The 27,117-nt window shown below is 39.7% G+C and overlaps 1 protein-coding gene across 4 annotated transcripts in view; it reads left to right on the top strand.

Annotated features, from left to right (window-relative positions):
* The window catches only part of DGKH (diacylglycerol kinase eta), a 267,651-nt gene extending 248,701 nt beyond the window's left edge, over positions 1 to 18,950 (top strand). For all 4 annotated transcript variants that reach the window (XM_073663912.1, XM_073663913.1, XM_073663911.1 and 1 more), the window contains one exon: positions 7,045 to 18,950. In XM_073663912.1, coding sequence (XP_073520013.1) covers positions 7,045 to 7,134 — 90 coding nt within the window. In that variant the 3' untranslated portion in view covers positions 7,135 to 18,950. The remainder of the gene's footprint in view (positions 1 to 7,044) is intronic.
* Positions 18,951 to 27,117: the final 8,167 nt, after the last annotated feature.

The raw sequence follows: 27,117 nt of genomic DNA, 5'->3' as shown, positions 1-27,117 counted from the left end.
CCATCTCATACTGCTTATACTACTTTTTGTCTTGTGGTACAGAGCTATTATTTTGTTAACCCATTGAATTGTACAAGCATCCCCTGAATTCAAAGCATAAAAAAACACCTTATACAAAATAAGCAAAAGGGGCATAAAGGAAAGTACAGAAAAAGGGTTTCAGCGGGTGTGTGTACAGTACATACCTTTGTATTCCAACCTGTCCTATCTCGATTTTCTCTTAAGGCATGCATCAGTTGAGATTATCAGCTATGGATACTGTTGCAAGAAAATGTGCTGGTTAACCATATATTTCACCCTTTTGCATTACAAAGTGTGAACTATGTGCTGACATCTGCAGCATAAATTGAGATGCTCTGCCCTTCAAATTCACAATATTGTTAATATGCACTCTGGATATTTTTTCAATGTGTGCATGGGATTTCTTAAAATGCTTAATGGCGGTACTGTAAAATTACCGAAAATCTTCTGCATTTTTGCTTTATGCGTACATACTTGTTTTTATATTTGTTTTTAATGCTGTTCACGTTCATTCAATAAAGACTGTTTTATGGATAAATGTATTTACAATTGGGTTGATGAATTGAAATTTCTGCCTTTGTTGGTATACTTGGGTGCCTCAGATATTATTGGACACCGTATCTAAGGATTGGAGTTATGTCCATCCATAGAGTACAGCACTGTGCAATACATGTATGGTGTGGGAAGGGGTTTACTTGCCATAGAGCCTTAAAGAAAACTTTTATCCTCTTAATATATTGCAATTATTATAGGGCACTGTGTACTTATAATTGCTAATTTTTCCCAGTTAATTATTCTTTTCTCTGCTCTATGCAAAAAATTAAGTCCCTTTTTCCCTGCATCAATCAATTCCTGACCCAGCTGCTCCACTCCTCCCCTGTCAGGGACTTTTGCAGTGACTCATGACTCATGCAGGGAACATTGACTTCTACATAAAGCTTAGAAGGATGTGACTAGTCCGTTTTTAATCACGTGATGTCACAGACCTAATGGAAAAGAGAAGAATTATCTTGATAGAATGGCAAAATGAGAAATTTTAAGTACACAGTGCTATATAATATGATGATTGCAGTATATTAAGAGGACTAAAACTTTGGTGGGAGGAGTCCTTCGTTAAGTATTCAGTGACAAATAAAATAAGGTGTTAAAATTTTGTAATAGTTATAAGAAAAAAAACCCCTATATTTTGTGTGAATTGTCAGGCATACATTGAATCGATGTCTTTGCACAGTGAAAAAGATAATAATGGGGTGTTCACTGTTAATATAGTACCAGCGACCATTATTTGCAGAAGGAGGAGGATCATTAAAGTGACCAGGGGATACAGGACTTTGATTAGAATTTTTTCCACACACAAACCTATTCAGTTGGATGCATGCACACTATGTCACCTTGTTAGTAAAGCAAGTCTGGAATACCAAAACAATAAGGTTGTGTGCACACTGCTTTTTGCTGCATCTTTTGTGGCATTTCTTCCAATTCTTCGGAATTGGCCCATAAACGCTAGGAAATCCTTATGCCAGCAGAGTCCATGAGAATCCAGAAGTGCTGTGTACATGATCACTATTTTCCTTTCAGGATTTGCTGTGCTTTTAAATCCGCAGCATGCCAATTCTTTGTGCTTTTTGCCGCATTTTGCACCCATTGACTTCAATTGAGTCAGTCAAAAATGCAGGTATAAAAATGTTTGCAGATTTGCTGTGGATTTTTGCTGCTTATTTTACTGACTCAATTGAAGTCAATGGGCCAAAAACACACACAGAATTGACCACGGGGTCACAGGTAGTGTTGAGTGAGTATGTTCTGTCCGAGTATGCTCGGGCCGAGCTCCGAGTATTTACAGCTGCTCGGTGATAAGGTTAAATCGCTCCGGTGTGCATGATTTGCAACTGTTTGACAGCTTTATTACATGGGAGGAATGTGTAAGAAATAGACATTCCTCACATGTAATAAAACTGTCAAACAGTCGCAAATCATGCTCACCGGAGTGATTCAAGCATATCCCCAAGCAGCTATAAATACTCGGTGCTCGGCCCGAGTGTACTTGGCGAAAGGGTTAACAGAACATACTCGCTAAACACTAGTCACAGGCGTTGGCTGATGAGAGACTTCTACTCCCATCAGCCTACATCTGCTGTCGTTGATAACAGCGAGAGCTGGCGCCGCTGATGTGAGAAGTCCTCAGCCGGCGCCTGTTCTCACAGTAAAAAAAATAAATAAAATAAAAAAGTGAAATAAATATTGAAATAAAAATAAAAAAACACTTTATACTCACCTAACATCAAATCCCTAAAGCTCTTGTCCCCTGTAAAAAATAAAAAAAACACCATATTCCTCACCTGTCCGCCATACTCGACGTAATTCATACTGTCCCACGGCGATCGGATCACTTGTAGAACAGTCACATCAGCAGATGTGCCTGTTCTACCCGGCAACAGGCTACACACTGAAAGGAGCGTAATCCCTCCCGCAGTGTATAGCGCTGAGCTACCGTGAAAGAGGTCACAGGAGTTCAGCTGATGAGTTTCGGTGATCTCAATTACGGCACCAGAAGTGGGGGAAAGCTCCTTACAGCCAGATACAGGAATGTGAGGAGGGGGCAGCACATTGCTGATCTCCTGGGGCAAATAGGGAAAATTTATTTTAATAGTTCTCAGTAATAAGGCACAAAAAAGGGTCAAGGGAAAGGAGGAGGTTAAGTGAGGGATTGCAGAGATTCTCTGTTGTTACTTTAATGTCATCTTCCTAGGCTTAAGTTTTCATTAGTATAATGGGTAAAATTGATCTTAATCAGATGCACACTGTTATGTCTGCTGAAGGGTCTGAGGTGGAGCATGGCACAGAGATGGTCTCTTAAGTGCTATTTAACCCCTTGGCACCACAGTCCGTTTTGGCTGCATCTTTTTTTGTTTTTCAGCCGTGCCTTTTATGAGCTATAACTTTAATTTTTTTTTCAACATAGCTGTATAAGGGCTTGTGGTTTGACAGTACGAAACCATTTACATTTTTTCGTGGGGTAGAATGGAAAAAAAACAGCAATTGTACATTTTTTTTTGTATTGTTTTGTGTTTTTTGTATTTACTGTGTGGTAAAAATAACATTTTAACTTTATTCTAGGTCATTAAGTTTATGGTGATAAATGTATATATCTTTCATGTTTTTATACTTGTTTTGTTTGTTGCTGAACTTTATTCCATTACTCTGTGGAAGTGAACACAAAAACAGCAATTCTTAAGTTCATCAGTTTTTTTTTGTCACTACTTTTGGAATAAAAACATGACATTTTAAAGGCTCGATCATTAGGGACATGGCAATATCAATTGTGTTTTTTACGTGAAAAGACAGACCAATGACCTTTTTTTAGGCTCAAAGCTGCATTTTTATTGCATCATGGGGATTCAATGGGTGCCAGAAGCAGCCCCCTCCTTTTATGTGACAGTAAACTTGGTTGGCATGGTCACCATTGCCCCTGGCATCCAATGTGTGAAATGCTCAGGCTCAGAGTTATCCCAAATCCTTGCCATTGCAGCAGATAGTCAGCTGTACTACATAGCTGGCAGCCAATGCGTATGGAATGGGCACAGTTTAAATATATGGCGCCAGGCACATTGTTGTAGTTTTGCTAACGTGATGTCTTAAAATAGATATCCTGTTCAGTTACTTTTTCTTTTATATTGGTTTCTTTCCACAATTACTCTGTTTTCTGCTGTGGGAGGAATTATAGGATTATATTTCATTGCAATGGCCAACTAAGTAATACTTAGACTGTGTTGGTCCATCAGAGTCAGAGATGTCAATGCAACAACATTTGCAACTGTACATTGAAAGTTATATGTTAGAAACATATGATAGCCTATACGCCCAACATAAACAAGAAATAAGCACTGAACAGAGCCTTATTCACTAGAACAGATCTCACAAAGCTGGACCTAGACAATGAAATAAGAAAACTTATTATATACTATTCATTCTTGTACTATGTTTCTGTAGCTTTCTGGGGTTATGTGCTGTCTAAAGGGCTGAAAATATCCAAGTTACCATAAAAAATTGTAAAACTTTATTTTCTTCTTTTGATAGTTGAGTAAATGATGTAACCTCCTTACTGGCTGTAATGACCATTTCTTTACCATTTCATGCTTTATTATTAGCTTTATTATCTTTCGTTCCACATTGCCATATTTCTGTCCATTGATATATCGCCTCCACATTGACTTGTATAGTGCCATCACGTACCCATGCACAGTTTGTACTTACGTGGAATTAATGTTTTCTGCAGTCTTATACCATACATAATCAGGCTGCTCTTTTCTCTAATGCCAAAAATGAAAAAAAGCCAACAAAATTCCTCCACGCAAAATACTAGTAATAATATTCCAAGGTGATTTGTCTGCCTGTTACATGTATTATTGAAAGGCTTTGTGTTGTATTATGGTTTCAGTGATCCTGTAACATTACAGAAATTATGCATCGTTATTTAAGGAGAGTCTGTTAGCTGAAGATTCCGTTCTAAAGTAACAATAGCGCCATGTAGAGCAGCTTGCTCCAAGAAAATTGACGCCTATTCTATTGTTGAGATATATATATAATATATATATATAAAATATAAATATATATATATTTTTTTTAAGCTTTTTGCAAAATAAGCGCTCAGCGAATCAGGCCCGCCAACTTCACCCCTGCACAGTTCATAATTGGCACATCTTTGTCTTCATTTGGGCCAGAACTGTCTTGGATAAAATCTTGTGCATGCTCACATTCTCAGAACAGCCTCTCTTGCCTACCTTCTCCACTATCTGCCTGTTTTGGGAATCTTTACCCCCAATAATGTTAGTATGTGCACGTTCACAGTATTATTATAGCCAAAACCACCCTAGCTCAAGTGAACACAGCGTGGTGAAGTCAAGAAGTAGTGGGCAGAGCTGGCAAGCCTGATTGACAGAGTGAAGGTGGGCCAGACCACAAGCTAAGCCCGCAAGGTGAACGAGCACCTACTTTGCATAAAGCTTAACATTTTTTTTCTGCTAATCTCAACCACAGATTTGGTAACCAAAAGTGGGATTTTTTCTTAGTAGTGATGGGAATTCTGACTTTTAGGCCACATTCACACGTTCAGTATCTGTTCAGTATTTTCCATCAGTATTTGTAAGGCAAAATCAGAAGTGAAGCAATGAGAAGAAAAAGTATAATAGAATCACGTCACCACTTCTGCATTTATTACCCACTCCTGGTTTTGGCTTACAAATATTGATGTCAAATACTGAACGTGTGAACATGTCCTTACAGAGCTGGGTCATTTGGCTCAGCTAATTAACAAGACCGACTCTTTTAGCTCACAAACATATTGCTATCTAAGGCTAGGGTCATATTAGCGTATAGCATCCGATTCAAGAGCATCGCATGCGATTTGCTAATGAAACTCGGCTCAGTCTCTGCTGAAAGTATGAGCCGAGTGTCAGTGCTCTGATCCTCTCGCATGAGAATCACAGCACAGGTGGGGAGTAGACAGAGAAAGTAATTTCTCCATCTCCGGCATCCGCGGTAATCGGACTGCACCCTGATGTCATCCGAGTGCAGTCCGATGTTTTGCACACAACCATAGACTCATGGGTGAGTGCGATCCGATTCTCGGATGCACTCGCAGCATGCTGCGAATGTTTTCTCATACTGAATTGGCATGAAAAAATAATCGCAGAGCTGAGCTGCCCATAGTATAACACTGGTCCGAGTGCTATGTGATGTTTTATCGCATAGCACTCGGCCGTGTTATATGCTCATGTGAGCGAGCCTTAATACCAATACTCACCGCAGTAGGTAGTTTTCAACACTGCAAGGGGAGGGGTGCTTGTTTCACTAAAATAGGCACGGTCTTTAAAAAGGGATGACTACCTTTATGTATACTCTCATATTATTTAGTTTTTTAATAGATACGAAAAAAAAATTATAATCAAGTTGTAAGTAATCTGGAATATAAATATTTATGACACACAATCTTATACATACATTAATGTTATAGCTTAAAAATAACATATTGCAATGACAGAAATAATAAAGACAAGAAAAAGAAAGGAATCTGGAAAATAACCCTAGTAAAAATCTCAAAATAGCTATACAGGAAGAAAGGACCACCTTTAGCTTCAAGGGCCCACTGTGGGAATAGTCAGCTTCTCTGTGTCACCTCAAACGCTTCATATTGCACAATATGCATTAGCAAGCAGGAGGCAGGGGTTGCCCATATAAAACTTGTAGGATGCACTGTTGTAGTTTTTCTTCTTCCTGCTAGGTAGGAGTGAGGAAGAGGATCCAAGTGCTGCAAAGAACAGACTGGTTCAGCTCTTGGATGGGAGACAATGTATTTGTGACTGCCACATCACTACTTCTTAGGGAAAGTTGTACTATGTTGTGATATTACTTTAGAACAGTGTTTCTCAACTCCAGTCCTCAAGACCCACCAACAGGTCATGTTTTCAGGATTTCCTTAGTATTGCTCAGGTGATAATCCCATCACCTGAGCAATACTAAGGAAATCCTGAAAACCTGACCTGTTGGTGGGTCTTGAGGACTGGAGTTGAGAAACACTGCTTTAGAACTAAATTTTATACTGACACACTCTTTAGAAAGAGTTTCCTATTTTAGAATCTGATAGCCCAATTGCTATTTCATTATGATCAGTAAGGATCCGATCTCTGGGGCCTATGCTGATCATTGAAGGAATACCGGTGCCCCAACCTAATTGCTTTGCATGGAAGTTGCAGCATAAATTCTTTGCCGTGAATGTGGTTGTTTTGCATTCCCCTGCATAGTAGGTAGATGAGAATGTACCTGTGCAAATAAAATACGTGAAAGCATCTCTGAGCTTGGCTAGCATTATTGCTTCTTTATTTTGAGGATACATAGGAGTTGTAGCATTCGAATCCCCAGTGATCAGGTACTAGTGATACACCATTTCATATATTTATAGCTTAAGTCCCAGCTAGAATATTAGACAGAATATTGAGATAACAAATTGTTTGGCTTTCTTTGCAGGATCTGGGGATAATGAAAGTGGGTCATATGAAGCGAATTCTACAGGGAATTAAGGAGCTCGGCAAAAATACATCTTTTCCTGAGGTGTGAAGGCGCTGCTGGTGTCCCTGCATGGAGCGAAGCGTGGACATGGCTCAAGTTTTCTCAAGGCACTGTGTGGTTTACCTTTACTGTTAGTATGAGGTTGTATACACCTGGAAGGGAAATGCCTCAGGTATTTCAAACTTGGTTTTGAGTTAACAGTTTGTGCCAAAATTAGCAAAAAAGCAAAACTAAGTTTGGTAAAGTTTAGATCTGCACTTGAAATCTATGCTTACCTGATCCCAAAAGACTGTTGGTAAGACAGGAGTCACCTTGGGTTGTGCTGGCACATTCATAAAGCTGCCATTCGCATTGTCTGACAACATATCATTTTTATGGCAAAAAATCAACATGCTAGCTTGTATGAGGCCCAGGCTTCCGAACAGTCAGCAAGGCCAAAACATTATCGAGCCAAGCCTGTATGGGAAGTCTTGGTTGACGCTGCCTCAGGTACCGCTCATTCACTGGCCAAGGAGTTTGATAGGAAAAACACTTTGTATAAAGTGAATGCAATCTAATGCATGGAGTGCCTGTTGAAATTGTATTTCAGTTGCATGACATATCTGATACAAAAACCTGAGAAAAAAAGAAAAAAAAAAAAACTTGAACAACTTTTATATTGATTTTAATATAGATTAATTTATTACTACTGATGTGTCTGTTGGTTCAAGGCACTTTTCTATTAGTTGTTGTATATTTTTTTGCATGACTATGTTCAGTGGCCGGGGGATTGTGGATGTGAACATGTAGCCTATGTGCCATGTATCCTGCGAAAATGATGTGCATTATGTATGTTCTACATATTTATTCTAGCTAGTCAAATATTGTTTAGTAATTAATGCAGATAAAATTAGACTATTACAAATTTTCATTCTGCAGAGATGGTTACCTCACAAAATAATTTCTCTTGGAAATTCACAGGGACTATTTTTCCAATGCCTTATTTCATTTTGGGTTCATAGTTGGAATATTGGCTTTTCACAGCAGTCTTGGGATCATACTCCTCAGTGTAGCAATAGAAAACAATAATGGTGGTCTTCCCACCAGCTTTATGGTAGCATATATAGAAAAGGTCATGGTGCCTACTTCTTTACAACTTGCACCACATTTCATTATCACAGACTCTGTTGCTTTGTATGGGTTAAGAATATTTAATTTGTTCCTTTAGGTATTCCAGATCCCTTTTCACCCCTCCGATCCTACTAGAGTGTTAGTTCAGACGCCTGAGCGCAAATAATCCCAAATAATTGCGTAATTTACAGTTGCACATGTATGGGTGCCTTCAGTATTGCACAATCCAGGTGTAAATGTTCTAGATCATAAAATCAATATGGAATATGTCTCATGCAGACCATATGACTTACTCATCCTGAGCTGAGGTCTATGCCATTGCAGACTTTGGACCTGAAGACGATCCATGCCTGGTGCCCTCTGGAATACTTGAGAACCCCTATAAAGTCTAGTTTATATTGTTTTATTTCTTAATTTTTTTAAAAAAGTTTTATCTGCAATTTTATATCAGTTTTGTACATATCCTTGGTGCCCTGATAATTTATTTGCTTAGGAATTTGCTAATAACATATAACGTTTTTGCTTTCAATTGAGGTCTAGGAAAGTTCTTATTATATGGCCACTAAAAAGTCTACCCGTCACCTAACTTCAAGAGCTGTTATCCATCCCAGAAGAAAATGGTGTTTGCAAGTTAAAAATTCACGAAAAGTTATTCCTGTTTCAAATTCCCAATTTCCACTATCCATATTCATTACGTTATTGGCCATTTTGTCTGGTATTACCATATGTCAAACAATAGAACCGCCTTATAATCAAGAATATTTGTCACACAGTAGAAAAGCTTTTATCATCCACCTGTGAGCAGAAGCTGGGTGTCAGGGGTTTAATTTTTTTAGTCTGAGTTTTAGTTTGAGTCTGAGGTTACTTGTGAACACATTGAACACCATCCTATATGGACACCTCCATATGTGAGAGAAATAGAAAAATTGCCAAATTGCCTTTCTGGCTGCGTATTATCTGAAGTCTGTCACTCATTCCATAGAGGAAACAGCAGTATTTGCATTTTTTTGTAACTGGTATTAAAAATGAGCATTTTGTACATGGACTCTATGGTTTTCAGATTACCTTGTTTACGGGATTAACCCCTGTGCATTTTCAGAGCTGCCTTCTTAGGAAAGGTTGTGCCCTTTAAACCAGTTTCTCCTTTGTATTGGCAACAAGTGCACTTTAAGTGGGCGCTGTAACACTGCCAGTGGAAGCGTTGTGATCCGGGTATCCGAGTGGGGGCACGTTTGTACAGTATTTTTAAACCAGTTAGTCATTGCAGAAAAATTTAACCTAATGATGGATAGAGAGCATGATGTTTTCAGGAATGGTCATTGGTGGCTCCACGTTAATGGAAACCCTCTGCGGACATTTTAATATACAGTATAGTGCAAAATGCTTCTCAAAGATAACGGAAACTTTTGAAGATTACACGTTTTTATAACCTCCCATGTTTTGCATATTGTTAGCAAATTGCTTACATTTCTATACAGGTTTTGAAAGTTTTCTCCCCTCCATGATGGATGATTTTGCGTATTTGAACACCCCTGTTTTCTGGGAAAGCAGGACAATATTTGATGTGCAATATTTCTACTTGGATGAAGCCTATATTATGTTTCTGTGGGGTAACTTCTCACACCAGGCCTATAATAAGGGGTTTACCAGTGCACTACTTTAATACTGTATTTGTTTTAAATGGAAATATCTCACTGTTATGCAGTTGACCTGCATATTTGTATATTACGTGTCAGCACTGTATCGACATATAAAGTTTTATGGAACTATGTGTAAGTAATATTGACTTTTTTTAACCTTTGATGTTAATGTTTAGTGTAGCGAGATGTGAGCATTTTTCTTTTATCCATTTTACTATAAATTAATATTGCCTCACTAAGTATGAATTTGCTGGTATTTATTCTGAACGGTTGCGATGACTATGTCATGTAATTGTTTTATCGGATTTTTCTTCCTGCAGGCTGTTTTTGTAGTGCGCTCACTGGAGCATTATGTATCAGGCTCACATATATCCAGTGCTGAGAGTAAAATAACCATTTCATGGCTGCCATTACAAAGCCTCTATTACTTCTCACTACTATCATATTTGACAAACCAATCCCTGGGGTGCCTTTACTATTGCACATTGCTCTCATCAAATATATTCTGTGTATTATTATATCATTATTGTGCATGGGAGTGATTTATTGGAAATTCTTCCTGCACTTACCGACAGTTTCCCAAGTTGTTTGGGCAAGTCTAATTTTTACATCTAGATAATTATAGTGGATTCTCTTGGACACCTACCTGCTGCATCCTGTACAAAAGGTTAACCCTATGGTTAATATTCATCATTCATTTTGTACTTTTTTTGCAGTAAAGGTATTAATTTTAAGCATTTTTATTTTTGTACCAAATCCATTATGGCTTTTGGACCGTTTCTTTTTAAGTCATATTTAGGTTTTTTTCTTCACTTGGTCAGCAATGTGAGTGTGGTTTTGATTTTCCAGATGTATTTAGCCAATTCATCAGCTGCAATGTTTTAATATTTTTCAGAATATTTGTTCAGGTAGTACTTATCCTAGTGGAAAACAAAATCTAATTTTTTGGTGGGGAAGAGGGAGGCGGGGCACAGTCGGAAGACTAATATGTGACACTTGAGAGAGCGATACAGGTGCACGCACCACTGTTATTGCTGTGTTAAGTGGAGAGATAGCGGGGCATGCTCTACGCCTGACACCAGGCATATTTCCATAAATTGGGTGTTAATTTAATGTTAACATTGTACTTTTTATATACTGTACAGAGGTGTTTTCACGACTCAAAATCAGCATTGCAGCGCATTTTGCATCAGTGTGAAAGATATCATATCATCATATGAGATCGTTTTGCTACTACAAATATTGATTTGTCACTCAACAATCAGCAGAAAGGGGCACGAGTCCCAACATAATACACATAATTTGTATTCTATGCATAAATGTATAAAGAAGTCTGGATGGAGTTTGACAAATGCCAGTACTCCTTACTTATTGCAATTACAATAGAATATTGCCACCAGTTAGGTTTTGTCGTTTTTAACAAACACTCCAAACAAAACAAATAGTGTTATGTGTAGTGGAGGGGAATAAAAGGTGGGATTCATCAACACCAATATACCTGGTGTTAAGAGCACACCCTTCACACTTATGATTTACACTAGTATAAGACCTCCTTCACAGGTTCTGATATTTCACATACTGGAAAAAACAGTACCAGGGCTGTCCGTGTGTACACTCCGTCTGCCGTCAGTGAGACACGTACTGGAATAGAAATGACAGATGTTTAGGTGATAGAAAGATGTCGGTGAGATATATAATTAGTACAGTGCGTGTGTAGTTTTCTGTATATGTATTTAGCTTAAAAAAAAATGGCGAGAGGTTCACCTTATTTTTAATAACCAGCCAAGGGAAAGCAGACAGCTGTGAGCTGGTATTATAAGGCTGGGAAGGGGTCAATATCCATGGACCTTCTCAGCGTATTAATATCAGCCCGCAGTTGTCTGTTTAGTTTTTGCTGGTTATTGAAATAGGGAGGACCCCACGTCATTTTGTTTTAGGGTCTCCCTCAGCCACCCCAGAAATGGAACATCCATTACATGCTCCAATTGTGGCGCTTAGCTTCGGCTCTTCCTGATTGCTCTGGTGCCTTGGCAATTGGGGTAATGGTTTTGATGTCAGCTGTGTGATGTTTGCTGACATCAAGCCCATGGATTAGTAATGGAGAGACGTCTGTCAGACACCCCCATTAATAGCCCCGTAGTCAAAAGAAATAAACACATACACAAAAAAGTCCTTTTATTTGTAACAAAAAACAAAAAACTTTTACCAATTTATGACACACACACACACAAAAAAAAATCCACAGTGGTCCACCGAATTCCATATGGAGGTCCCAATACGATCCCAGTCATCTTCGTCCAGTCTATGGAGCCCCGTTCAAATAACAAAGTTCCATAAACTGGTGCTGCAGCTACTGCCGGTTCTCACGCTGTGTAGCACGAGAACCCAGCTGCTGTGACATCAGTAAGGTTACCGTGGTTCACAGCCGTAGAACTGTTGTAACCTTACTGACGTCACCTCTCGCAGCATGAGAGCTAAACACATGTACAGAAAACTACACACGCACTGCACTAATTATATATATCATGTACTTCTATCTATTGTCTATCTTTGCACATCTAACAACTAAACATCTGTCATTTCTATTCTGCATTCTATACCGATACGTGGCACATGGAGGACACACTATTATGTCATCCATGTGCGGCACCTCCGAGCTGACAGAAAAAAAACGGACATGTCCACGTGTGCGTCACACAGACATGTGCACAGCCCCATAAATTTAAATGGGTCTATGTATGCAAGTGTCTACAGTATGTGTGAAAACTGTCACCACACGTACTGGAGACACTGACATGTGAAGGGGGCCTCAGGCTGGGGTTAGTTGGTGACCTTGGCTGCAACACTTGAACCGCATTACCAAAGTTTGCACTGCGACCCCAAGAGTACTGTGACAAGCAAATGTAGGATTTTTTGCAACTTACTTGTTGCAGTACCCTCAGGATCATATTGCGACTCCATTCTCTTGATTTGTACAGTGATGTAGCAGCATTATCTAGTGAACTTGTGTCACGACCAATGTTTCCGTATAGCCCCAACCTAATACAGTACGCGCTTTCCCTGTAGTATCCCTTCATACTGCAAGCTGAATCTGGTTACCATATATTTAATTGCCCTTATCTGGAGTCTTTTCCTTACATCACTATGAATAAGGCCAGTCATTTTATGGAAGGCAACTTGTGTTTTTAAGGTTCTTAAACACTCTTGCTGGTCCATTTTCGGAACTTCCATAGAAGGTAATGGTGAGTACTGCATAGTCATGAGACAGATCCGTATTCTTGAAGCGAATATGCCATATATGATTGAGATGAGACTTTTCCGAGATTTATGACATAACATCGCAGATACAATGGTGTATGTCATTTCAATAGCTTTTCCAACAAGTACTGTTCTGTCACATCTTGACACGTGAAACATTCCCCTGTACTTTACCAAGATCCTTCTCGTGGCCCCAACAGGGCCTTTACTTTAACACTGCCTGTAGAAGTCACTTTTTGAGTGGACCAGTTGGCTTAGCTGCACCCCTAATTGTTTATAAAGAGACATTAACATTTTAAAAACAAAGCTTAGTTTTTGTATTTTCATTTGTTTCCACCGTTTTTCCAAGGAGCCATAACTTATTTTTTTTTAGTTTTACATTAGAGATGGACACACAAGGGTTTGTTTTTTGAGGGACTATTTGTACTTTTGAAATACTCCATTCATTTTACCATATAATGTATGGGAAAGTTGAAAAAAGATTCCAAGTGCGGTGAAATTATGAAGGGAAATAAAAAACGCATTTCTGCCATAGTTTTTGGTATTCATTTTTTACAGCGTTAGTTGTGCAGTAAAAATGACCTAGCGACACGATTCTTCAGATCAGTATGATTGCAAAGATACCAAATGTATATATTGTTTTTATTATAGTGGCTTAAATTTTTCTCTGAATTTTTTAAAAGAGCAAAAAATTGGGTTTGTGTTGTCATTTTCTAAGACTCATAACGTTTTTATTTTCCCATCAGCGGAACTGCGAGGGTTTGTTTTTTGTGTGGTGAGCTGGCATTTTTCTTGATACCATTTTCAGATGCATACATTTTAATTTGCTTTTAAGAAAAAAAACTTGTGGGAGGTATGGCAACAAAGACAGGGCATTTCGATTTTTATTTTCCATTACATTTACCTTACAAATTAGAAAATTGTAAATTTGAATACCTCAGACAGTTATACCAAATATGTATATATATTTTTTACATTTCTTTATTTTTAACTGGGAGGGCGTTATTCATTTTTTTATACTTTTATAATTAATTTTTTTTTACTTTTCACAATTTTTTTTTTTATTTTCAGTTTTCATAATTTTCTTTAACCTGCAACAATTTGCATGTACTATATGATGCAATGCAGTATTGCAGTGTATAATAAAGATCATAGTCTTGTATGGGCTTCACAGGAGAAGGAACGTGGCAATGATGGAGGACTTCAATATGCCCCAGCTGCCACGACAACACATTGGTACCCTGCTGCTTTGAGTTTGACAATGGCATTTTAGGGGATAACCATGACTGGCAGTAATGCCGATCCCTACTACTAGAGACCGATGCTGGATTTGTAACACAGCCGGCATCTGCCCCTGTGTGGAGCAGGCTCAGCTCCTGAGGCCGCGCCACACTCCCTGACTCACTCCTTGATGTATAGTGCATTTCAGGTAGGGAGTGTTGAGGGGTTAAAGAAGACCTGTCATTACAGCTGCCATCTTTGTATTCCTTGAGAAATAACACTTTTTGGGAAATCTCACAAGCCTGCATTGTGCAGTTCCTCTGTTGTTTTGCCTGCATATTTGTGAATAAATTGACAACTGGGTGTTACCATGCCCTGTAATGAAAGAGTCATGTCCCTACCGAGTCTAAGCCTGTCAGCCATGATTGCACTGTGTGCAGTTCAGGGTCACACCCCCAACTGATAACGCCCAATTGTCAAATTAGTAATCCATATCTTGGAGGAATAGCAGAGGTACGGCACAGTATACTTTAAGAAAAGATTCTCCAGAATTATCTCTTTTTAATGAATCGTCAAAGAGAAAATACAATATTATAATAAAAAAATCCTTATTAAAACATATAGCCAACGTGACTGTACGTCCAGTCTAAATAGGATCCATATTTTGTTTTGTTTTTGTTTCTTAGAGGGGTTGGAGTGGTTATGGGGGTGGGTTTGCAAAAGACTGTAGAGTGCATATAGGAAAAGTTAGATATCCTGCAAAGCTTTTCAAAGGGTGTGAGCGATCTAAGCATGATATCTAAAAACCATGTCATCTACCTAAAAGTGAGATATTTGTTATACAACGTTTAAGACTAATCATGATTTTTCCCCTTCAATATAACATCATGTGATGACAAAATACGCCAGGTATCTGTAACTGCTAATGGTGCTGAAGCTTTTAATTTACTCTTGATGTTTCATAAAGTTAGAATTAACCATTTGCTCATAGAAAAGCTGACAGTTATCTTTTTTTCTTGTATCATCTTTTATTACCTAATTAATCACCTGCATTTCTGAAATATTGGGCAAAGTATTACCTTCCTTTTAAAGTTGCAAGGTACATGACCTATGTATTAAATGGTATACTTATCTGACAATATAAAACAGCCAGCTACTTTATCATTAGTTAGTTTAAGAGATTACCCTATGAACTTTCAACCAATATTTGACTTGCGCTTATAATTTGGTCTTCATAGCCAAATGATCTGTACGAGTATAGACAGCGCAATTATATGCAATGATTGCTTAACGACACACTTGTCAGTCGCTTGTACATCCCACTACATCTACACTCATTTCCAGTAACGCCTCTCCGCATAAAATTCTGTTTGAGAACACCGCCATGTATGCAGAGCAGATTTTCTGTGACATTCTCTGTCCTATCTTACAGGCCATTTTCTTTGAGAAGACCACTCACCATCCCCCCAAAAAAAACATTTTTTATGCAAGTTTGGGTGGTCAACTCAAAGTGGTCTCACTGTTTTGTCTACAAGGTGTCTGACCAGTACGGTACTGTAAGTGCAATTGCCCCTTGTCTTTTTAATTATTGCAAAAGAAAGCTTTTCCACTATAGAAAACTACTTGTATGCAAACATTCTTGTTTGATTGGAGCTTCCTAATATGAAGAGTTGTGTATGGAGAATTTTTTTTAATGATTTTAATAAAACAAAAAAACAGCTGTTTTGATAATATTGTATATTGAGGCTGCAGAGGTAAGTATTAAAGGGTTTTTCTCAATATTACTGGGATCCAACAGTTGGGGATCCTCTGATCCCGAAAGTGAATGAAACGGAGGTCGAGCATGTGTACCTCTGCTCCATTCATTGTCTATAGCACTGCCATTTTCGTCTTAGATACTTCTAAATATATGTATTGAACAACCTGCACTTTTATTGCTACCAGGGTCTACAATAAAAAAAAGTTAAAGTAAATAAAACCTTTTAAACTAGTGTGATCATTGTAGGTTTTCTCTATTCATAATGGAACTATGTATACATGATTATTCACAATCTTTGCTTATTTTTTTTCTTATGGAATATCCCCTTTACTATGATATGCAAAGTCAGGGTTTGAAATAAAAAAAAAAAAAAAAAAAGCCAGTTAGATCCAGCAACTCAATGCTTAATTTTTTTCTTATGCCACTAAATGGATAATCTAACTTTTTACCAAATAAGCTGCTCTTTTGTAGACTTGAAGAGTAAATGTTGCACAACATAAATTCTAATGAAGTGTTACTATGCAGTTTGTGGAATATATTACTAAGCCTAAGGGTATGTGCACACATTAAAGGGAATCTGTCAGTAGGATCAACTTTCCTAAACACTCTATATGGACATGCCGGTCATAGGAAGCTGAATAAAATTTTACCTTGATATGTTTGATCTGATGTCCAGAGATATCCATGTTTTTCTTAGTATGTAAATGAGCTGTTAAGATCTATGGGCTGGACACCATTTCCACGAGCATTTGCCTGCAGAGCTTATTTTAAATTAAAGGGAGCATTACCAGTGTGAGACATGTAATGACTGACACTTTGCTCTCGTAACCACACACAGCTTTGCAGTGAGATCAGAACTAACACAGTACAGCAGAAGTAACATTTGTCTCATTACAAATACATTTGCTGCTGCAGTCCTCTCACAGTGATTCAGCTTCCATCTCACAAGCAGTCGAAGTGGGGGAAGGGCAGCACAGTACAGATGACAACTCTATGAGAAGACAATTGCAAATGTGATTGTGGTGTTAAGACCAGGTTCAACTCTGCTGTACTGTGTTGGTTATACTCGCACAGCTCTGCAACACAGCTGATAGCACTATGAGAGGAAAAGTGCTACTGCAAATGTGTTTGTAATGAGACTAGTTTCACTTCTGCTGTGCTGTGTTCTGATCTTACTGTGGTGCTTTGTGTGATTATGAGAGCAGACTATGAGTCATTACATGTCTCACACTGGTAACGTCCCCTTTGATTTAAAATAACCTCTGGAGGCAAATTCTCATGCTGATCGGTGTCTGGCCCATAGATCTTAACAGCTCATTTACATATAAGAAAAAAGTGGATTTCTCTGGATTAAGACATCAGATCACAGATGTAAAGGTATCCGTTAAAACAGGTGATCCTACTGACAGATACGCTTTAAGTATTTGCTGCAGAAATTTCTGTATAAAAAAGTGTGTGTTTTTGCTTTCGTTTTTTCTGTGTGTTTTTTCCCAATTCATTAGAATGGGTGAAAAACTCTGTAAAAACGCTGAAAGAATTGACATGCTGCAGATTTGAAATTGCTTCATAATGGATAGAAAAAAATAAGCCGCATGAGATTTCAGAAATCTCATTCACTTTGCTGGGACAGTAAAATGCTGCATTTTTCGCAGGAAAAACGGAGTGTGAACATACCCCAATGGTGGCCATATTGGACTAATGTCATAAAATCTCTTAATTTTGTCAGGACTGACCAACCATCTACTTGTACGTAAATGTGTAAGATGATTGGTCAATGTTTGGCAGAAGTAGGGAACAAAGAAGAATTGGGCATAGTTAATTTCAACATTCCTGATCCTTTACTCCCAAGGAAGGAGTCTGGCAGAAGCTTTTACACCTCTCCCCATTCAGAACACATTCAAGTGAGGCCAACCTGTGTATGAAGGAAGGTGGAAGGAGAATAGATTTTTGCTGATCAAGCATTTGGCCCACAGCTAATAAAGGTTTATGGTGATATTTAGTCCTTTCCTTCCCTGTTTATACCAGAACCACAGGTAAGAGCCTTGATGAAAGTTACAATGATCAATCCATTAAAAGCACATGGGTTTTAACTTATTTTCTTGCTGGTAATTTGTATATTTACTGTGTATTGGGCATCAATATATTTAGCCAGAATGGATTTGGTATAATAAATTCTACATGGGGAAGGGATTAATGTGGATGAATATTAGGATAAGGTATCCCTCTATTAACCAGAATGGTCATTACTATTGTAAACTGCTCCTGCAGTCTTCTAGGTCTGTGACAGAACTAAAATCTCCCACCCTACTAAGCTAATGAGTACCCCATGTCGCTGGTATTCCACATACAATAAAAAAAAAAATCTATATTAATGGTTGCGTCCATTGCATAACTGAAAACCAAATTTTCCAGCAGTGTAATAAAGTATATAGTGTAGTTTTTGGCTTTCCATAGATACGATGTTAAGAATACCGTGCGTTTCGTCTGTTTACATACTGTTTACATTGGCACACTTTTTATTTTGTAATAGACTGTATACAAATTGAAGGTATTTATTGCATACAATGAAACAATGTTTTGTGGTTACACCTTTGGAATATAATGTTACATTTCCCTGTACAGATATTGGGTGGCTTTGTATACATAGTTAGACATTTTTATGACTACTAAGTGACCAGTTTTCTGTGCCTTTTTGTTGGATGCATTATAACCTATTTATTATTATTATTGTATGGAAGTCACTGAGATGTGTATTTTTGTAAATTGATGGAGGCAATGGTTGTTTTTTTTTTTGTTGTATACAATTGAGCTGCTGCCTTTTGTTGGGCACGCAGTTGAGATCTTTCTTCTCAAATAAATCTAATACATTCACTGAATTTATGAGCCTTGTTCGTGTTTGTGCCAGGATGTCCCACTCTCGTCCTCACATTTCATCACAAAACTAGTCCAGCAACAGTGCACTTATACAGCTAAAACACTGGTGCTGGTGTCTACTGGTTGTTACATATGGAAGCCCACTTCTTACAGCCTCCAGAAAATGGCAAGCTCTAAGAAATTAAAATAAAAAAAAATCAATTTCTCTGAAGTAAAATTAAAAATACCTATGTATGGATTGATTCTCTCTGATTTTACAAATTTTTATTCACAACTTTGTCACCTACAATTATTGAACACACCCAGTATCTGATACCTGAGAAACTAATTCCTTAAAAAATAAAATGAAAATAAAGGTACTTTTTGCCATAGTTTATGGAGCATAGCCAGTACTGGGAGAAGAGTTTATCTTCAAAAGAAGAGTGAATTGCTAACCCAAATAAGATAGCGAAAATATCTGTCAGACCACCCTTGAGTCGGAAGGACCACTAATGCCTAGAAGTGTACTAGCCCTAAAACTTAAAGGGGTATTTAACTTGACAACCTTAAATCGTTGAGGTTCTGACCGCAAAGACGCCCCCCCCCCACCAAATACCCAGGATGGGACACTTTCATCCCCGATCGCAATGGAGCTGTAGTGCGCATGCTTGACCTCTGCTCCATTTGTTCTCTATGGGACTGGTCTGGCAAGAGCACAGTGCTCTGTTTTCTCTGACAGTCTCATAGAGGATGAATGGAGCTTCCGATAGGGAAATCACAATATATGCAATTTTCTAACATAAATTTAGTACAAGTTTAGCGCTGATCTCTTACATTGCAATGTGCTGTCTTTTTGTTACTAAACCTTTTGCTACAGAACAGGTAGCACTGTTATCGGAAACATAGATACTGATGGAAGAGCTCATGAATAGACCCTTACCAAATAGCTTCCTCTATTGAAAGACATTACTTAAGTTCTAGTTTCCATTGGAAGAGGCTGATGGATAGGTTAGGGTTACATATATTGCTGTATTGCTGTTTCCAACACATTAGTTAAACATAACGCTGCCACCCCATTTATGCTTGGCTTCATTGACATGTCTTCCTGGCATTGCAGCGTGACCTTATGCAGTTAGTGTGGGCATTTAGTGTGCTCAAGAAAGTGCATGCAAGAAGAAATACATGATCTTGGTAAAGGCAAAACAATTTGTGCATATGCACCTCAAACATGAAATACAAGTCATTGAGATGTTATTCTTAAAGGGGTTGTCCACTACTAGGAAACCTGCTGTGTCGGCATTGGCATGCCCATGGCTCACGTGAGGTTTTTATGACACGTGAGCCCTGTGTCCAATCAGAGCTGGCGTGAGAGCTGCGGTTAGCCACTAACCTGCTCTTTATTACTTATACGTCCGTAGGCGGGGATAGTGACGCCAGCTCTATTTAAGCGCAGGGTTCACATGTCATAACCACACGTGAGCCCCAGGAACGCAAGAGCCGACACCGCTGGAATGGCGTCGGCACTGGAGGGGGAGTATAGGTGTTTTTATTTTCACAGAGGCAAACATTCAAATCGAGAAGGGGTTGTCCTAGTAGTGGGCTACCCCTTTAAGGAAGCACTACAAACATTTTATTCTCCAATCCCTTTGATATGTCTGCAATGTAGTGTAAGGGTATATGCACACGTTAAGTATTTGCAGCAGAAATTTCTGCACTAAAAACGCATCTTTTGGCAGAAATAATGCGTAAAATCTGTGCTTTTTTTGCATGTATTTTTGATGCATTTTTCCCTATTCATGGGTGAAAAACGCTAAAAGAATTGACATGCAGCAGATTTGAAAGTGCTTAGAATCTTCAAGGAAAAAATAAGCATGTGCATGAGACTTCAGAAATCTCATTCATTTTTCTGGTACGGTAAACTTCAGCAGAAATTTCTACTGCAAATACTTAAGGTGTGCACATATCCTAAGTGTGCTAAAATACTTACCAATCGCTGTCTTCCCCGATTTCCAGGGTCACTCCGGTTCTCTTCTAGGTCGCATGAGCCTGCCTCATCTTTGCCGGCCCACACAGTAACACGCTGCGTAGAGCGATGCTGAACTCACCAATGTAAGACTATTGAATCTCGCAAAGATGCCCCATAGGTTTACATGAAAGCGATTTCCAGTTTACATATAAACCCTATGCACGTCTACTAGTCTGTTTTGAGGACATGTGATCCAGAAGGGGACAGGAGCGACGCTGGAAATTGGCAAAGACTGTGATTGTTAAGTATTTTAAGACACCTACCTTATATTAGACATATTGGGAAAGGTATTGGGGAATAAAAATTACTATACAATACTGATCTGTTGTGCGCAAATAAAACTGTTGCCAGACATTGCAATACAGTCACTGTAGCAGGAGCCACTCTGCTGGCTTTATACCGCACTCATCACTCTGTCCATGCCGCACAGCACTTGGATGCAGGCGCTGAGTGCAGGGCAGCAGGAGCTGTTCTCTTACCCTGCTGACTGGGACTGGAGTGAGATTCAGAATTAGGAAAGCTGTGGTGTCACAGCCCCGCTGTGCCCCCATCCCGCCTCAGCCCTGACCATTTTGGCGCAGCTGGGAGAAATTGGGGTGAAAACTAGTGTTGAGCGAGTATGTTCTGTTAACCCTTTCGCCGAGTATGCTCGGGCCGAGCTCCGAGTATTTACAGCTGCTCGGTGATATGGTTGAATCGTTCCCGTGTGCATGATTTGCGACTGTTTGACGGGAGCCATTCCTATTTTAAAAGTCTGTGTGGGCTTTCTATGCCCTATGTGGTCATACCATATTCCACAAAGTCAGAATTGTACATGGAAATACATATACAAAGTGCAAAGTACACGTTCATTATTATAGGAAAATGTATCTCGCTGCACGAAGAATAAAGCTCTTCTTGTTCCACAGGTACAGTGATATGTGAACACACATTTCAGTATTATATCCTCATAGGATCGGAAGCTGCTACATTGTCTACTTATACCAATAGTTAAGATTAAAAAGTAATCAAACCACTAATAACTGTTTTGTAAGAGTTTTTCCAGAGGAGAAGAGAATGAAAGCCTGAAGAATGCCGATGACCGACATGACACCGTGACATAAAATGACTATCTGCTCCACAACCCTGGTTTACAGAACGGACCTCTCTTTATGAGGCCGTGCAGCTGTGGTTCTTATACTGCTTCTTAACAATGAAAATGTCTTACAAGCCAGCTTGGGCCTGAAATGTGCTGCTGGCTGCCTGGCTGAGGGGAGAAGTGAGTATACAAGGAGAACTCTGCTGCTTCTATAACCATTCACTTGTCTCTCTCTGGAGAATTTGATGACAGCTTTCCATGCAAGATATCTTGACGTTTTATTCTATAGCTACATGTGTATCTAACGGTAAATGATTTTAATATGCACAATGGACTTCATGGATGAAAACTGTCCTTTTGTCCAGCAGCACAGATGACCAAGCCCAATTACCAGTCTATAGGTCTGTGAAACCAGCATCCGTGTGCTATCCGTGTTTAACATTGCAAAGTATAGGACAAGCTTTGTAATTTCTTTACCCGTGATAAACACTGATGGTAAAAACGGACACACTGATGGTAAAAAGTCATGTTTTTTTTTTTTCACTTTAAGGGCTCACTCACATGAGCGTCTAACATGGTCGAGTGCTATCCGATGTTTTATCAAATAGCACATGGCCAGTGTTATACTATTGGGCAGTGCAGACTAGCGCTTTTTTTCTCATACCGATTTGCAGTATCAATGGTAGTATGCTGCAAGTGCATCCATACAAGTCTATGGGTGCGTGTAAAACATCAGACTGCATTCGGATATCATCCGAGTGTAGTTTGATTTACGCAGAGAAAGACAATGGAGAAGATGGAGAAATTAAGTTCTCCGTCTTCTCTGCTCATGTGAGAGAATCGGATCACAGTAAACTGACACTAGGCTCAAACTCTAAGTGTCGTTAGCATAATTGACCTGGTTCTCTCGCATTAGAGAACATACGGCCGTCTGACCACAGCCTAAATATGAAGACAAGCCAGTTCAAGCAATGAATGTAGGTCAGTTTAACCCCTTTAAAGGCCAAGACGTACTAATAAGCATCTGCGCCCTGGGCTTTAAGAGCCTGATACGTATTCGTACGTCTTAGCGATCGCGCCCGCACACAGGATGTGTCAGTCAGCTGACACCCGGTGCTATGTGCAGGGAACGCACCGCTCCCGGCATATTAACCCCTTAAATCAGGGGTCTCAAACTCGGCTGGGTATATGGGCCGCACATGGAAAAAATTTGAATTTGGGGGGCCGCATTCTTTGTTCAATGTGACATTTTTAGTGATACCATTTTTTTTGTATACACCTTTTGAACATTTTTGCCGTGTTTATTTTTTTATGGCTTGGGTCGTTATGGATGTGGCGATAATAAACGTGCACTTTTTTGTGTTTACTTTAGTTTACATATAAAACAGCATTTTTAGTGCCCAATATTTTTCCATGCTTTATTTTATTTTTTTACAATTTTATTTCCCCCAATTGGCCACATACAGTAATATTGTCTTACAATTAGCATCATATATTAATAATGGAAAACATCTTGTAGTAATGTTCCCCATCCAAGTCCCCATCTTGTACTAATGTGCCCCATCCAGGTCCCCATCCTGTGGCTATGTGCCCCATCCAGGTCCCCATCCTGTGGCAACGTTCCCCATCCTGGCGCCCATCTTGTACTAATGTGCCTCATCCAGGTCCCCATCTTGTGGCTATGTGTCCCATCCAGGTCCCCATCTTGTGGCTATGTGTCCCATCCAGGTCCCCACTTGTGGCTATGTGCCCCATCCAGGTCCCCATCCTGTGGCAACGTTCCCCATCCTGGCGCCCATCTTGTACTAATGTGCCTCATCCAGGTCCCCATCTTGTGGCTATGTGTCCCATCCAGGTCCCCATCTTGTGGCTATGTGTCCCATCCAGGTCCCCATCTTGTGGCTATGTGCCCCATCCAGGTCCCCTCTTGTGGCTATGTGCCCCATCCAGGTCCCCTCTTGTGGCTATGTGCCCCATCCAGGTCCCCTCTTGTGGCTATGTGCCCCATCCAGGTCCCCTCTTGTGGCTATGTGCCCCATCCAGGTCCCCTCTTGTGGCTATGTGCCCCATCCAGGTCCCCTCTTGTGGCTATGTGCCCCATCCAGGTCCCCATGTTGTGGCTCTGTGCCCCCTGTGCTGTTCTTCACACACATAAAATAGAAAAAAAAAAAGATTCTCACCTGTCCTCCGTTCCCTCGGCGGCCTTCCTGCAGATGTGGCCCGCAGGCACCACAGAGTCCGACCCCTTGACGATCCCGACCTGGTCCAGGAGGAGCCGCCGACAGCAGCGCTGCATTGCCGCACAGAGACCGTCTCCCAGCACTGCATTTCCGATGTCAGCCGCCTGCCAATCAGAGGCCAGCAGCTGACATCTGCATATGGCAATGACGTCATACTCGCTGCGCCGACACGCAGATATCAGCTGCTGGCCTCTGATTGGCCAGCGGCTGGCATTGGAAATGCAGTGCTGGGAAACAGTCTCTGTGCGGCAATGCAGCGCTGCTGTCGGCGGCTCCTCCTGGACCAGGTCGGGATCGTCAAGGGGTCTGTGCCTGCGGGCCGCATAAAGCAGCCTCAGGGGCCGCATGCGGCCCGCGGGCCGCGTGTTTGAGACCCCTGCCTTAAATGCTGCGATCGAAGTGGTTTTACCCCACATATGGGGTATCTGCTTACTCAGGAGAAATTTTGGGGTCCATTTTTTCCTGTTACCACTGCGAAAATAAAAAAATTGGGTCTAAAGTAACATTTTTGTGAAAAAAGTTAAATGTTAATTTTTTTCTTCCACATTCCAAAAATTCCTGTGAAGCACCTGAAGGGTTAATAAAGTTTTTGAATGTGGTTTTGAGCACCTTGAGGGGTACAGTTTTTAGAATGGTGTCACTTTTGGGTATTTTCTGTCATAAAGATCCCTCAAAGTGACTTCAAATGTGATGTGGTCCCTAAAAAAAAAAAAAAAAAAAAATGGTTTTGTAAATTTTGTTTGAAAAATGAGAAATCGCTGGTCAACTTTTAAGCCTTATAGCTCCCTAATAAAAAAAAAAAAAAATTTGGTTCCAAAATTGTGCTGATGTAAAGTAGACATGTGGGAAATGTTGTTTATTATTTTGTGTGACATATATCTCTGATTTAAGGGCATAAAAATTCAAGTTTTGAAAATTGCAAAATTTTCGCCAAATTTCCATTTTTTTTTTACACAAATAAACGCAAGTGATATCGAAGAAATTTTACCACAATCATGAAGTACAATATGTCCCGAAAAAACAATCTCAGAATCAGGGAATCCGTTGAAGCGTTCCAGAGTAATTACCTCATAAAGTGATAGTGGTCAGAATTGTAAAAATTGGCCTGGTCATTAACGTGCAAACCACCTTGGGTTGTAAAGGGGTTAAAGGGAATCTGTCACCACTTTGGAGTTATCAGACCGCTACTATAAGTAGCGTAAGTAAATCTAGACTTACATGTATGGCCCATGGTAGAGGTCTGCCATGTGGGCCATTTCGTGCAAATAATGGCCATTGATGAGTGAGGCCCCTCCTGGTTGGGTCCTGGTGCCCCCTGGCTACGTGTTAAACATCTTTACTCTGTTTTTTACTTTTACATAAGACCCTGTGTCTCCTGTATTCTGTATCTGTGTCCCGGTCTTCAGTCTTCTTTCTGTAGTATGTTGTGTAGGACATACTGTATACAATGTTACTGCCCCCAACAAAGACTGAACCCCATAACAAGTGTAATGTAATTTTGTAGTGTTGACATTGTGACATCAGCTCTCTGTGGATGAAGCACCTTATATTTCCATCTCTAGTTGTGGAATATTCAGGACAGTAGTGATCACTCCCATCATTGTCACTGTGTAAAGTGAAATCCAGGCAAAAACCACACAAACATAATATATACAGTGTATATATAAACATTTTTTTTATTGGAATAGCAATAAGCAACATTGTATTGAAAACTTTACTGGCCCTTTAAGAAATTAAACTATGGTCATAGTGACTCTCAAATTGGCCCCAGCGGAGAACACAGAACGAGCTGCAGTTATTGGGGACCAGCTGACAGCTACTGTGACCCAAAGATCCAGAGGAAGGCGAAGAAATTCCCCCGGAGAGTTCTACTTCAGGGGGGAAAAAAAATCTTTCCTGACCCCATATCTGGCAATCAGATATTTCCCTGGATCTCGTGTGTCCTGCTGCATACTGCTGTATATAACATCGGCTTAAGTCATGTGAACAATGGCCAAATAGCTGTTGGCTGAGCACTCGTCCTATATGATAAAATCTGCGATGGAGGCTCCTAATAGGGCTTCCAACAACGATGTGAAATAATCCAAATGGGTATAAGAACTAGCGAGTGATAAAGGAGACAATGGCTGATAGATAATAAATCATTACCTGTCATCCAATATCTTGTTCTGGAAATCTGAAAGATAACATGTATTACATGGCAAGCCATTCTTCAGAAAGAGCTACTTCCTCCAGAAGAAAAAACCTGATGATTGCTGGGGGTCAACTGATTGCAAGTCCTCATTTGGGGACAGGAGTTGTTCACACTTGGCGTATTTTGAGATTCAGGAGGTGACGACAGTACCCAGATGTAGACATTTTCTATAGAGTCAGGTTAAAGGGGTTTTACAGGAATGTTTTTTTATAACTATATAGGAGGTTACCATTGGTTGAAAAAAAACACACTCAGAGCTTTATTTTCTCCCTGCTGCTTCAGCACTGGATCTTCACCGCTGGCTGCAGTCTTTTTTGACAGGCTGCAACAATGATGGCTCAAGTACAGCACACATCCTTGCTACAGCCAGTTACTGAGCTTAGAAGCTCTGCCGACATGGGCCACTGAGTCAAGTGATTGGCTGTAGAACTGAAGTCATGATGTCATCCTGAAGCCAGTGACTAAAGATTAGAGGCAGCAGTGAAGAACCGGAAAGCTCCATTTGTTATTTTCACACATTACTGGAAAACTCATTTAACACCTTAAGAACCTGGCGATTTTTAGTTTTGGCACTTTTGTTTATTTCTCCCCTTATTCCAACAGCCATAACGTTTTTTTTTATTTTTCCTGCAGTATAGAAGAATTAGGGCTT

Source organism: Phyllobates terribilis, unplaced genomic scaffold, assembly GCF_046119375.1.
Source record: "Phyllobates terribilis strain yellow unplaced genomic scaffold, ASM4611937v1 Scaffold_2__4_contigs__length_985480577, whole genome shotgun sequence".
In the NCBI taxonomy this organism is placed as follows: domain Eukaryota; kingdom Metazoa; phylum Chordata; class Amphibia; order Anura; family Dendrobatidae; genus Phyllobates; species Phyllobates terribilis.
This window is presented reverse-complemented; position numbering and strand designations above follow the sequence as displayed.